The sequence below is a fragment of the Leopardus geoffroyi genome, chromosome C3 (assembly GCF_018350155.1).
Source record: "Leopardus geoffroyi isolate Oge1 chromosome C3, O.geoffroyi_Oge1_pat1.0, whole genome shotgun sequence".
Classification (NCBI taxonomy): Eukaryota; Metazoa; Chordata; class Mammalia; order Carnivora; family Felidae; genus Leopardus; species Leopardus geoffroyi.
Genome location: NC_059338.1, coordinates 38,329,714 through 38,343,786, shown reverse-complemented (window position 1 = coordinate 38,343,786; position 14,073 = coordinate 38,329,714). Strand labels below are relative to the sequence as shown.

The 14,073-nt window shown below is 33.9% G+C and overlaps 1 protein-coding gene across 2 annotated transcripts in view; it reads right to left on the bottom strand.

Moving 5' to 3' along the window:
- PPP2R5A (protein phosphatase 2 regulatory subunit B'alpha) overlaps nt 1-14,073 on the bottom strand; it is a 66,813-nt gene that overhangs the window by 3,389 nt on the left and 49,351 nt on the right. For both annotated transcript variants that reach the window (XM_045452468.1, XM_045452469.1), the window contains exons 4-11: nt 13,490-13,582; nt 9,766-9,896; nt 8,617-8,676; nt 7,600-7,708; nt 6,867-6,920; nt 904-954; nt 484-603; nt 272-399 (exon numbers count right to left, since the gene is read on the bottom strand). In XM_045452468.1, the coding sequence (XP_045308424.1) occupies nt 272-399; nt 484-603; nt 904-954; nt 6,867-6,920; nt 7,600-7,708; nt 8,617-8,676; nt 9,766-9,896; nt 13,490-13,582 (746 nt within the window). The remainder of the gene's footprint in view (nt 1-271; nt 400-483; nt 604-903; nt 955-6,866; nt 6,921-7,599; nt 7,709-8,616; nt 8,677-9,765; nt 9,897-13,489; nt 13,583-14,073) is intronic.

The window sequence follows — 14,073 nt, the reverse complement described above, 5'->3', positions numbered from 1 at the left end:
TCCCCCACTGGGTTTGACCACACACTGGTGCAGAATGTCACACCAGGTCGTCCTACCTTCAGGGGGGTTTGCAATTTTAAACTGAAATTAACAACATACATGTATTTACAGCTCTGTGAAACTATATGTATATCGAGTGCACAATGGAATGAAACTGATGTTAACCTTAGAGTAAGTTCCAAATCTGTATAGGTTTCATGTATGAGTTAGGAGATTCAAAGACAAAAAGCACAAATATCAGAATATCGCGATCAACATAAAAGACACTTACGGATTCCAGTGTTCTTTGGAGATTTTGTATAAACTGCCAAACATAATTGGCAGAATTTTATCAATATTCTCCTCAATCAAACTAAGAATATATTCATTATTCCAGAAGTACAGTGCCCTTTCTGCAACCTAAAAAAAACATTTAGAAACGTCAAAACTAAAAGATAAAGGAAAGGCTAGTATAAAAAAATGGCTTCGCTGAAAACATCATACCTGAAAATGAGAACTGGAGACACACTTGGATATTTGCTTAAAAAGGGGCTCTTCAATTTTTTTGAACTGTGTGGGTTCAATGACATCTAAGATTTCTTCAATTTCTCCTAAAAACATCACCTAGGTTAAAAAAATTTTTCTTTTAATAAATATGACAAATTTTATGAAGATAACATACAAAACTACAAATGAGAAGGCTAATCTACAAATTACACAGGGGACAAAAAAGGTCTTGATAGTATACGCAATTTACTATAATGCTCAGCTATCCCACCAAGTCTCTTCAATCCCCAGAAAACCAGCTCCTGCTAGGTAGCAGTAACAATACAGCCAAGCCCAAAGCTGCGTAGTTTATATACTGAAGCCCTAAGATTAAGAAGTTTTAGTGAGATTGTACTATTTTTGTTTAACAAAACCTACTTCTTTCTGACTGCATGTTTTTGGCCAAAATTTCAGCAGTCCTCTGATCACCTGCAAAAAAGAAGTTTAGCACAAATTAAGCCATGAAGTTGGTCAATCCCAGGAAATTTTTAGTAATTGTGATTACATAACATTCATTCTGAAGTAGATCAATATTTAAGTGTATCCCCAGACTTTCTGCTCGGCTTTACACTTCCATGAATAAGTATTTGCTGAGTGTGTCTGTACCAGATACTGTTCTAGATGCTAGGAAGACAGTGATGAACAAGACAGGTGACTGGTGACCTGGATTTTCAAAAAGCAGGGAGACCAATGGAAGTTATTCATGAAACATGTAAGTAATTTTAATAGTTAAGTGCTACTTACTAGGAAGAAAATAAAGGAAAGTATGATAATGACTTGGTGGCATGAGTGAGGAAAGTTATTTTAGGGAGAAAATAAGGAACAAAGAATTTCTATTACTTAAAACCATTTGAAGCACCAAGAAAGCCAGGAAGCTTCCCAATTTATTTGATAGCTAGCACCATCTTGATCACCAAGATATATGGAAGGGATTGTGAATTTAAGTGAACATAATTGCAAAGATTTGTACTAAACTGAACATTAACAGGACAATATTTGCCCCATTATGCCTTATTCCAGAAATTCCAGGATAGTTCAACTCATTAACAGTTCTAAGTTAAAAGGGAAAAAAACTATATGATCATCTCAAGATTTTGAACAGTTGTTCAAAATGTCTGCCTATATATTCTGATAAGAATTTAGTTTAGTAAAGCTAGAATGAAGAGAATTTATTAGAAACCATCAGCAATCATCTTATATAGTGATTTCTTGGACACAGGCGGTAAAACCATCAGGGCCTGGTACTTTCGTGGAAATGTATCTGACAGCCTTTTAGGTTATTTTATAGTTATAATCCAGTTACAGTTATATTCAATAGCCTGGTCCTGTAATAAACACTTATTCAAATTAGGAAGAACACTGTTCAGGAGACAGTCCAATAAGATAAAAAGGATCCAATGAATATTCTTGGACAGGAATACCAAAATTATACTTATTTGTCTAAGTATATAATAATTATATACTCCTAATTTAAAAAACAAAAATTACTGGGGCGCCTGAGTGGCTCAGTTAGTTAAGCATCTGACTTCAGCTCAGGTCATGATCTTGCAGTTCTGTGAGTTCGAGCCCCACGTCAGGCTCTGTGCTGACAGCTCAGAGCCTGGAGTCTGCTTTGGATTCTGTGTCCCCCTCTTTCTCTGCCCCTCCCCTGCTAACACGTGCACGCTCTCTCAGAAATACATAAACATTAAAAAAATTAAAAAACAACAAAATTTCTAAAATGAGTAGCCAAATTCAATGTGGCCAGATAAATATATAAAAATCAATACCTTTGTAAAACAAAGTATCAGTAATAAAAAAAAGGTGCATTTCCTAACAAAAACTAATGTACATAAAGAATAAAATTTGCAAGAAATGTTTACTGATCGTGAGAGACTACAAATAGATGAGATGATTCAATATCATACATTTTTCTTATATTTAATGTAATTTCAATCAAATACCAACTGAATTACTTTCTGAAACTAGAAACATTTATTCTATAATCTGTAAGTGTAAACAAATAACCAAGAACTTTTCTGGGTGGGAGGGGGAGAATTAACGGAATGGAACCCATATTACTGATATTAGCAACTAAAATGAGATGATATCAGCACAGAAACGGGCAAAAAGATATGAAATAGGGACGTGTAGCTAGCTCAGTCAGTAGAACATGCAACTCTTGATCTCGGGAGTCATGAGTTCAAGCTCCATGTTGGGTGTAGGGTGTAGAGTTTATTTAAAAAAGCAGGCAGGGATAGGAAACAAGACTACAGTCATGTACATATATGTATATATGTATGACAAAGGTGGCATTTCAGTTCCATGGAAAATAGATGAATTAGCCAATTAAGTGGTGGTACTTGGACTGCTGTCTTCCCGTTTAGAAAGAAAAAACGTAGCTGTGTTGGTAGCCAGACTCCTAAAGTGATCTTCCATGATCCTTACTTCCTGAATTCACATACTTGGATAATCCCATCCCCTCAAATTGGGTGGCCTAGTGACTTGCTTCTAACCAACAGAATGTGGCGAAAGGGACAGAATATCCCCTCCATGAGTAGGTTATAGAAGACTGTGACTTCCATCTTACTAGGAGATTGTCTAGAGCCTTCTCATCTTGCAAGCTTTGATCAAGCAAGCTGCTCTGTTGGAGCACTTCCTAGTCAGGAACTCACTAGGTACTGAGGGTAGTCTCTAGCCAAGAGCCAGCTAGGAACTTGAGGCCCTCAGTCCAACAGCACTTGAGGAAATGAATTCTGCCAACAACCACATGAACTCAGAAGCAGATCCTTCCTCATGTGATCCTTTCTGTGAGAGCCCAGCCAGGGCCAATACCTCGACTGCAGCCTAGTTGGAGACCCTGAAGCAGAAGACCCAGGTAAGTAATGCCTGGATTCTTGTCTCACAGAAACTATGAGCTAATAAATGATTGTTTTAAGCCACTAAATTTTGTGATAACTTGTTACATAGCAACAGAAAACTAATAAAAAGCAACAAAAAAGAAGACCAGTTCTTCACCCTTGTCACACACAGATTTCAATTTAAAATGGTGTAGCAGGTTAAATGATGGCCCTTCAAAAAATCTGTGTCCTAATGTCTAGAATCTATGAATGTGACTTAATGGGTCTTTACAAATAAAATTAGTTAAGGATCTCAAGGTTAGATCATCATTATCTGCATGGGCCCTAAATCCAGTGATGTGTCCTTGTAAAAGACACAGAGGACACACAGAAGAGGCAGCAGTGTGAGTGTGGAGCAATGCCACAAGCCAAGGAGCGCCTGGAGACACGGGAAACTGGAAGAGGCAAGGAATGGAATCTCCCCTAGAGCAACTGGAGGGAGTGTACCCCTGCTGACAACTTGATTTTGGACTTCTGACTTCAGAACTCTGGGAGAATAACTTTGTTATTTTAAGCTACCAAGTTTGTAGTAATTCATAGCAGCCCTAGGAAACTATTACTGATGGAATAAACATTTTATAGGTAAAGACGAAATCCATAAAATAACTAGAATAGGATACTGGAGAATATTTTTATAATCTTAAAGGGTAGAAGGATTTTTCTTAGTACGACATCAAAGCCAGAAACCATAATGATGAATACATCCACTACATAACATTCTTCAGTTCTTTAAGGAAAGATTGAAAACTATATTCAGGGACCGCTGGGTGGCTCAGTTGGTTAAGTGTCTGACTCTTGATTTCGGCTCATGTCATGATCTCATGGTTCATGGGTTCGAGCCCCATGTCGGGCTCCATGCTGACAGCTCGCGGGGCCTGCTTGGGGTTCTGTCTCTCCCTCTCTCTGCCCCTCTACCACTTGCACTCTCTTTCGCTCTCTCAAAATAAACTTTAAACACAAAACTATATTCAAATTTAAAAACTCCAAATGCATAAAAACTATTTGCAAAATATATCAGGAAAATGATTAAAAGTAGGCAAAGAACACAGAAATGTAAATGATCAATAACCACATAAAAGGATGGCTTAATCCTTGTAGTAATAAAAACCTATTAAAGTAAAATTTCTTACCTCTTTGACTAGCAAATATTTTAAAGCTTAACATTCAGCATTGGCCATGGTGAAGGAAAAATGCATCTTCACACTCTGGACTGTATTAAATTGTTCAGACTTTTTGGAAGGCAGCTTGGAATATGTTAAAATTTCCAAGTAAGTACTCTTTGACTCAGCAACATGGTTTTAATTTTAATGATTTTTAAACATTTATATACACGGGGTACCTGGTTGACTCAGTACGGCATGAATGCGGTTCTCGATCTTGGGGTCATGAGTTCAAGCCCCACATTGGGTGTAGAGATTGCTTTTAAAAAAAAATTTTTACTTAAAAAAAATTTATATAGTAAAATTCGTGTGTGTGTGTAGGTGTGTACTGTTTGTTCTCAGGATTTTTATATACACATAGATTTTCTTTTGTTACCAACACCACAGACAGGACACAGAACAATTCTAACACCCTAAACATCCCCTCACCCAGCAACATGTTTCAACTACTCATGTGTCCATAAATTCAAGACTGATTAAATATGTTATGATAATCCATATAGTGGAATTCAATGCTACCAGTGAAAGCAATAAAACAGATTAATATGGAAAGATAGCCACATTATACTGAGAAGTAAAAACACCTGATCAACACTGTCCTACAACTGAACCTACACACACACACACACATATATATATAGAAAAAATTTCTAGAAAATATATTCATCAACTTAAATGGTTCTCTTTTAGGTGACAAGATTTTAAGGAACTTCCTCCACATTGTGCTTTATGATTTTGTATTGTGTGAACCAAATTAACACACATTAGTTTCACAAAGAGAAGTAACATTAAAGTCATTTCCATTTTAGAAAATAATTTCAATTGAAGATCTGGGTACCTAAATAATGTAATAAACTAGCCAAAGTTCTGACTTACTTATAATTTGCAATAAGCTTAGATATGAATACCAGGTTTCTAGAGGATAAATATGAAGGCTCAAACCCAAGTAACATGGCCATAATTTTGGTGCTGGAATGGACTATGGGAGAAATGGAAAGATCTATATACCTGTACAGATCATTATGAACTGAAAAATATTTTCCTTTGTCAACCTGGACATTTTCCTTTCTACCTCTTCATCCTGTTCCTATTTCCATTAACTCAGCTCCCCTAAGAAAGATCTCTGGCCATCATCCTCCCTAATCTACTCTTTAAAAAGAAATAACCTTTCTTCTCTATCCATCCCATATTAATTTGTTTAAATTATATCTGTCTACAATTCAACTATGAACCATGACTTACTATGGTATGGATTTTGTCTGAAGTCTGATGAGAGGTACCATGGATTTATATTATGTTTTAATCTACTTTAGAGGTTTATGTGGTTTCATGTAATACTAGGCTCCTAATTCTCCTGATTAGTCTTGAAAAAACTATTTTTTAGCTGTTTCCAGAAAGATTTGCAAGTGTAAAAGTTCAAAAACTCAAAAGTATTAGGAGTGGAAAAATATCTTTTGTTCATTTACACAAAGTTCAATCAGAGGAAGACTACTAAGTTTATAATCTTTTCAAGCATCCCTAGGGATAGCCTCAGTAACTTCATAATAAAGAAAATCTCATTTAAATCCTTTAAATGCTTTGCTTTTCTTCAAGAACTCTTAGATATTTAGATTAAGGATACCTAGAAAACATTCTGTCAAAATACTCATCAATGTAAAAAGGTTGTTTTCTCTGCTTTCATACGTTTCTATTTCTCCTTACCTTTTGTTTTTCTGAAATTAAATGTTCAATTTTCATAGTAACATTTTTATTCTCTCCTGAATCTGTGGGCAACAGTCAACAGAATTCAGACTGAATTGCTATGCTGATTCACAAACAACCTTTACTCCAAGAATACATCTGTATCACCAAAGGCAAGGACATGTTTTCAATCCCTATCATGTAGTTTACTATTAATAAGAGAGAAAATCCTAGTTCTAAAAACAAAACAAAACTCCAGGGAATAGTTTTGGGACCCTCACAGTATGTTTTAATTTTAAAAGGTGAATGAAGATTAAAAATGTTGTCAGTAAAGACAATATGTATGTAAAATTTCACATGCAGTCACTAGATCCTGTCATCACACATCTCTGCTATATTTTAGTATTAATCTATATTTAAGCTATTCAAGAGACATCCTATAACTCATAAGAACTTCCCCTCCCAACCCTGTTCTCTGAATGCAGATTAACCTAACATTCCTTCTAAATGACTTTAAAGTATATTACTACTGTCTGATAGCTCTACACAGGTATATAAAGAAAAAGCCACAATGAAATGCTACAATGTAGATTAAAGACATAAAAATAAATAGGACACTTACTGGTTCTGTTAGTGTGGTATCTTTCTCCAGGAACTGTACAACACAGTAGGCTAGCTAAAATGCAAGGGACAGTTTATAAATATTACTGAAAGAAATAACAGTGATGCAGGATTTTTATATTTAGTTAACACAAATGATTACCTCATTTTAACAAATTTTACTCTAACCCAATATATAACCATGAATATATTCACAACTGTGTCACTTGTTAAGCTTGAAAAGTAACTTATAGGTCAAAAAATGTTCTTTTTTCAGTAGTAACTTCTGAATGTAAGGACTACAGCTAACATTTTAGTTTTTCAGCAAGTTTCTGCATGTATACCTATGCTGATAGGATATTATTTACATACTCCTAGAGACTAAAATCATTGTCCAACTACACTATCAGGGCTAGATGGAACATTTTGCAGATACGTGGGACTCATTCAAAGTCAGGGCCTAGGCGTTGGTGGTATAGTGGTGAGCATAGCTGCCTTCCAAAGTCAGGGCCTAGACTAGAAAACAAGAAAACTGGATATTATCTCTCCTATATCTACATTAAAAGTGCATTGAGCTTATTTAATAAAGCTAAATATTGTAATACGTTTAAATTATAATGAAAGTTTGCTTTAATTTACAAAGCAAATTGCTTAATTATACCTAAAATTGCTGCCTTAATATTTCTCAGTTTCTCTGCCTTTGTATCAGCCTTTGAAACAATGTTCATTTCATTTGAAAGTTGTCTGAAACTTACCTGAGCATGAAACAAAGCTAATCCTTTTGCAGTATGCATAGGAATAAGAACCTTCATTAGAAATTGTTTATGTTCTGCTTTCAGTGGCAATGCAAAGCCATTGATAATACTGGAGGGAAAAAAAGGCAGGGGGAAGGGTTAAGTAGTTACTACTTTATTTCCAAAAGTTATATCCATGAGTAAGTACCTAAGGAACACTGCTCTGCTTCAGTCCTGGTGTTGAATGACTTAGTCATCTTCAAACTACTTTATGAATTCTGTTCTTCTAAGTCATTCAATAATGCCAAAAAGAAAACTGGGACTGCCAATTAAAGTCCCAGGAAGTAATTTCTATCTTCATTTTCTAGAAAGCCTATCACTTTATGCATCATTGCCTTTATTTTCCTACCTAAAGCCACAGGAGAGTTAGTATCACAATGTTGTTAGAACTTTCAAAATTTTCTGAAGCAGAAGTATTTTCTGAAGTACATTCTGAAGTTTCTCTTACTTTGCTAAAAGATCTGAAATTAAGAAGTAGTTTTCTCCATAATCACTCTCTAACTATAAATAGAGGGGGCCTAATCTTCTCAAGTTAATATTGCTATGTGATGAATACAGAAAGCAAAATGTTCACATAAACTAAAAGGCTATAGATTCTTCTAAAAAGAACAGACGGATTAGGAAGGGCCTATCAATATCTCAGCAAGAATTCTTATAACTTCATCAAAGATTCACTATAGTTTATTTCATTTCTTCCCAATCAGATCCTATAATTTCTGAGGCAGTCTGGCAAGATCAGGCATAAAACATGCCACAGCTTCAAAAGCAGGAAGAAGCCTATTCTAAAACAGATGTCTTGCATGGCAAGTACTTTAATATGCTGACCGCTTAAAAAGCTATAAAAAGAATTCAGTTGAGAAGCTATGTCTTGTGCTCTATATTTAAACTCTAAAATATAAAATAATTTCTCCAACCCCAGTAAGATTCTAATACATAAAACGTTCAAAGTTATTTAACTCTTAAAAAACAATGACCTACCTTCCTAATATTTCAAGGAGTTCAGCAACACCATTGAAATGTTCTGTTTCATATATAAACCTGAATTTAAAATAAAGACAGGTGTAATGAAAACTCAAACATTAGAAAACTAAATTAAGAGGCAGGAAAGTAGAGAAATCAATCCTAAGGGCAACTATAAGAAACCTACAAGTGTGCTTCAGGAATTCTTTGTAAGCTATCTTGCCCCAAACTAGTTACCTCTAAGCAATCTTATAAAATAAGGCCTAATTCCTATTAAGTCACATACACTTTTGCTATAATCTAGCTGCAGAGATAACAGAATATTATTTCACCTGGAAGATTTTATTTTACTTAAAAATGTATAAGAAAGATGGGTTTTCTCAAAGAAATACTTTTCAAAATAGGAAACCTCCACCCACAGGAAAATCTACGAGGTAAGGACCCATATGGAATCAAGCCACTTTTATTCATAGTTTCTCTAAACCTAAACTACACAGGCTGTCTAGCTTTCCAAGATTAGGCTTGCTGTTAAAGCAGAAGTCATGAACTCAAATGACTACAGGACAGGGAAGTATCATGACTAGAGTAGACTTAGGAGGACAGAGACCTCAGGAAGATGCGGTCTCTCAAGGAGGCAGCCATTACTGATCTCGAATTGTTACATCATACGAATGCTAGCCTAATTCTGCCACATTTCCAAATAAACCAAGCCTGAAATGTGGTTACATTAAAGCAAAATCTCCTAATTAGAAGCAATTACTTAACAGATTATCACTTATAGTCAAAATATATACTCCATATAAATTTAATTAGTTTTGCCAGAAAATCAAAACTACTTTCAATAGCTATTGATTTAAATACTTACACACAATTTTTTAAACAAAAGGCTCAAAGAAGTAGGTAACTAGACATAAATTCTCCTCAATAAACCTTAAACATGAACATTGGTATTACCTATTCTAAACAGTCTTCATAACTATTGTCCACTTAGATGAGAAGTAAAGTTGCAAGTTTCGAAAAAGTTACATGCAATCACGACACCCAAAAAACAGGCTAAAAATGACTCAAATACTTATCAACAGTTCAGATATAAAAATTAAAGGAACTGGAATAAAAAGAAAACATAGAAGGGGAAAAGTGCTATATATGAATATATGACCAGTTTACCTGAGGAAAATGTTGTTAATTTGTTTTCTGATGAATGCTCTTAATCCAAGAAATTTCCCATAAATTCGGTGCAGAACAGTCTTCAGGAAGTCACGTTCTCTGGGATCTTCACTATCAAAAAGCTCCAGGAGCTTTAAAAAAAATCTGAGAAATTACTTTTTAAAAATAATTGAGCTAAAATTTCACTTTATTCTAATCTGATTTCAAGATAACCCATGAAATTTTTTAAAAAAATTTTAATGATTCTGCCTTATCAGGTTGATCTTATTCTTGCTAAATAATGAAGCTAAAGAAAAGTTTAAGGAGTATTTTTCACTTCATTTCAAAAAACAACACATAAAAATATAAATACTTCAAAAAGTGTATAGTTTTGTATTTTTTTTGCTTTGCCACTCATTTAAAAATTCTATCCTCTTCTTGACTACTAACCATGGCTCATAATTTTAGAGTTTTGAAATGAGAGATTTTTAATGCTTTTTGATAGTAATTCAAAACTACATACAAAAATCTTAAGCTTGCAAACTGCAAGTCGTTAAATAAATGAAGTTTGAAAATACACATGTGCAAATGAGTATTTCCTGTTTACTAGAAAGATTTATACAAACTAAAATTGTTTTGTGATTTTTGTGATTACACTAAAAATCAAGTCACCATGCCAACAGCTCAGAAATTAATATTTAATTAGTAGGAGAAAGTACTGGCAGATACATGCTAATAGAGTAAAAGTCATTCAGGAAATAATGAAATAGAGATGAGACTACAGATTTTTATTTAAAGTCACTTTAGCAACTGGCTGCAAAAGTTTAAACCAGTTCAAACTGGCTAATTCACCATTTTCCTCCTATACCTCTACACAACTCTTCAGCAAAGGCAGAATAAAGAGATCTTTGAAAAATTTAAAGTCAAAGCTCAAATTCCCATTTTTAAAATGGCAAAGAAACTGAATTTCTGCTGTCAAAAAATGGTATTACTGTATTTTAAATAAAACATTGGATTTTCTTAGGAAAAAATTTAAATTTCTCTATATAGAATATAATTACCTATATGAAGTCATCAAGGAATTTTACATTCTGTACTTTGATATTGATAATTACAGTCAAGATGGCAAGCTCTGGACTCCTCAAAGTTCTTTTCCCATTCTGTCTTGAATTGTATGTGATTATTTACATATGCATCTCTTCTATTAGAGTGAATGTCTTTTGAGGGTTGTGATGACTTTAGTCATATTTACATACCCTTAAACAAATGTCTTGTTTATAGTCTGCATTCTTTGTTCACTAGGTTATTAAAGTCCTGAATGAGGCTCCAAACAAAAATATCCAGAGTATAAGAATTTGTGTTAATATACCTAATAAATTCAGTTCAAATTATTCTAATTAAAAATGGCTAACCTACTCACTTGAGACACTCATATTCAAGTTTCTGATGTTGGGTTTACTTAGAAGATAAGCTTGCAAATTAATAAAAGGGGCCCTTACTTGTTAAGGTTGACATGTTTAATTCAAGAATAAATGAATTTAGTACGAGTTGATCCTCAGGAGAAAAATATAAACTAGACAATACCTGTTCGCCAACTGTTAAATCTATTTAAAGAAACCTATTTTGAAATACTGTAATCTAAATAATCTATTTATAAATATAAATATAAATTCATATAATAAAACATACATAAAACTAGTCATCAGGAAATTGTTTCTTATTTTGGCTGTGATACTTATCTCTAACTTTGCTTTTAAGGGTAATTCATTACTGAGCTTTTTCGTCACTGATAAAATGAAGAAGGCTGAAACTAATCTTGTGTCTTCTAAGTGTAGGGAACATTATGGTCAGAGAGAGTCTAGTTTGAATCCTGATTGTGCCATCTACTAGCTGTGTAAAATTAGACACACATGCTTTATATAAAAGCATATAAGGACAATGCCAGGCACATAAAAAGCACTCGGTAATTCTTAGCTTCTTTCTTTCTTCTGAAATCCTATGATTTGAACATAACTTGGAATTATCCAAGTATTTTTTTTCTCTTGAAATATGAATGTCCAAATTTATACTTAATTTTTTCCTGTACTTTTAAGTCTTAAAATTACCACCTAATCAAATAATTTCAAAATACAAAAGCTAAGGATTCTCTCATATACTATTCATAAAGAATAACATAATATGAATACAACACAGAAGTGATCTATGAAAGCACAGCCATATAAACTGCTAGGAACAAATTACTGGGCTTTGGTTTCTCGGATAATTCAGGTATTTAGAGTATAAAGTAGAAGTTTTCTTCTTGTTTCTCTTCAAACCCATGGAATAAGCCAGCAGCAGAAATACCTCAAGCTCTAGACTGAAGAAGCACTAAGGCAACTGTCCCCCTCAACCTGCTTTTATGTTACACACAATTTAATGTGGTATTACTAGAGTTCCTTAATATACTTTATTCCTTCTGTAGCACACAAGAGCTACCGAAGGAAATAAATATGCATTCATCTGCAATTACCAAAATCACAAAGTTCTATTTAATCTGATTTTTACTTGTGAATGAAATGTAAATTTTACTGTTAGCATACACCCAATATTTCTTTGTAATTTATGAAGAGTTGCTTGAATGGTTGAAGGACATATTCCTGACAATATTCTTCATTAATCAATACACTAACAGCAATTAGTCAGAATACTTTATGTGAGGTCAGGTGTCGCTATAAATGATGAAAACTGAACTCTAAATAAATATGCGGAACTCATGTTTGTAGAATCTTTATTATACAACAGTGGTAAGAGGGTAGGAAAGGTCCTCGTAATGATTTTAGTCCTCGCCTCCGCACTGGGTTCATTGCTACCTTTTGACTCATCTCCTACCTTTCTTGAAAGTGCAAATAACTCTAGAAGAGAAGAGCATCAAATTCCTAATGAGACCTTACATACTGATAAGTATTTCCAAAGAGAAAATAAACCTGCAAAGATTTGGTCTACTTCACCACAATCCTGTCTAGGGCCAGCCAGTTCCCCTCAGTTAAAGAGAGGCTTTTACATTGTTGAAAAGACTTTGAAGATTAAAATAAAAATGAACACATTCCAAAAAATTAATTTTCAGTATGTAGTTTCCAAAAAATAATGGCTTATAACTAATTTATAAAATAAAAGAAGGTATCCCATTATGTTTCTTTCACTCTATCTCCTTTTCTTCTTAAATATCCCATTTATCTGCGGTTTAGGAACTGGGAGGCTAGAATGCCCAAGGTGCGAAGGGGAAGGAAAAAGGAAAGGTCATTGGTAATTGTAACCGATAACAGGAAAGGAGCCGAAGCCCAAACTCCTAATGGTGATTCCATTTCTGTTTTTTCTCTGTCATTTCAAAGTTACATGCTTAAAACATACCCCAAAGTTCAAGTTCAAAGACTTAAAAATTTAAAAGAAAGCTTCTTGCCCTTTGATTGAATGGTCATACCAAATTTTCTCAAATTGTCCAGAAAGGCTTGCTTTTCTGGTCTTTATAAAATAACTGTAAGAATTCAGGATTGGATGTAATTCCACTGATGTCATTAGAAGCTCACTCTTGTTTAAAATACTCTTGTATTCTCATAGCTCCTTCACTTTTATACTCTGTCTGGCAAGAGTATTAAACGATGTTAAAGTAAAATAAACCATTTAAGTTTTGACAGACTATTTCAATCACAAATTAATGAATCATTGCTAAGATGAACCCAAGGAAATTTAAGACATAAGAATTCCTTACCTGCTGTACAAATTTCTGGTCAATGTATCGCTTTGCAATGCTAGGCTGGAAATCAGGGCTCTCCAAAAATCTTAAGAAGAATTCATACACCAACTATGAGAAAAAGTCAAATAAAAACTAAGATGATGCCTATAAAATTTTACCCTATTAATCACTTCATACCAAACATACCTCCCCTACCAACCTAGGAGGGAGATTTCAGAGCTCATTAGAAAATGTGATGAGTTGGTAACATTTTTTAAAAAACTAAATATATATTCACAATTTGGTCTCCTAAGCTGGTAAATTTGGGGGTTAATTGCTTCACATCACTTGTTGAAACTGTAATTACAGGAACTAGAAAATAAATATTTTGCCTAACAAAATATTTAACTAAGAAAGACTGTTTTGTAGTCCATACTCACTGGGAACATGTTCATTTTCCAGTGGACTCCTAACCCACTTCAATTTAATTTCTAGAGTTCTTTAAATATAGATCAGAAACTTACAGGTAAGAATAAACTAGATTGCAAGGGCTGGTGTATCAATAACAATAAAAAGAAAACCTTCACGTCTTTCTATAAAACTATAGTGGGGCAAACAAT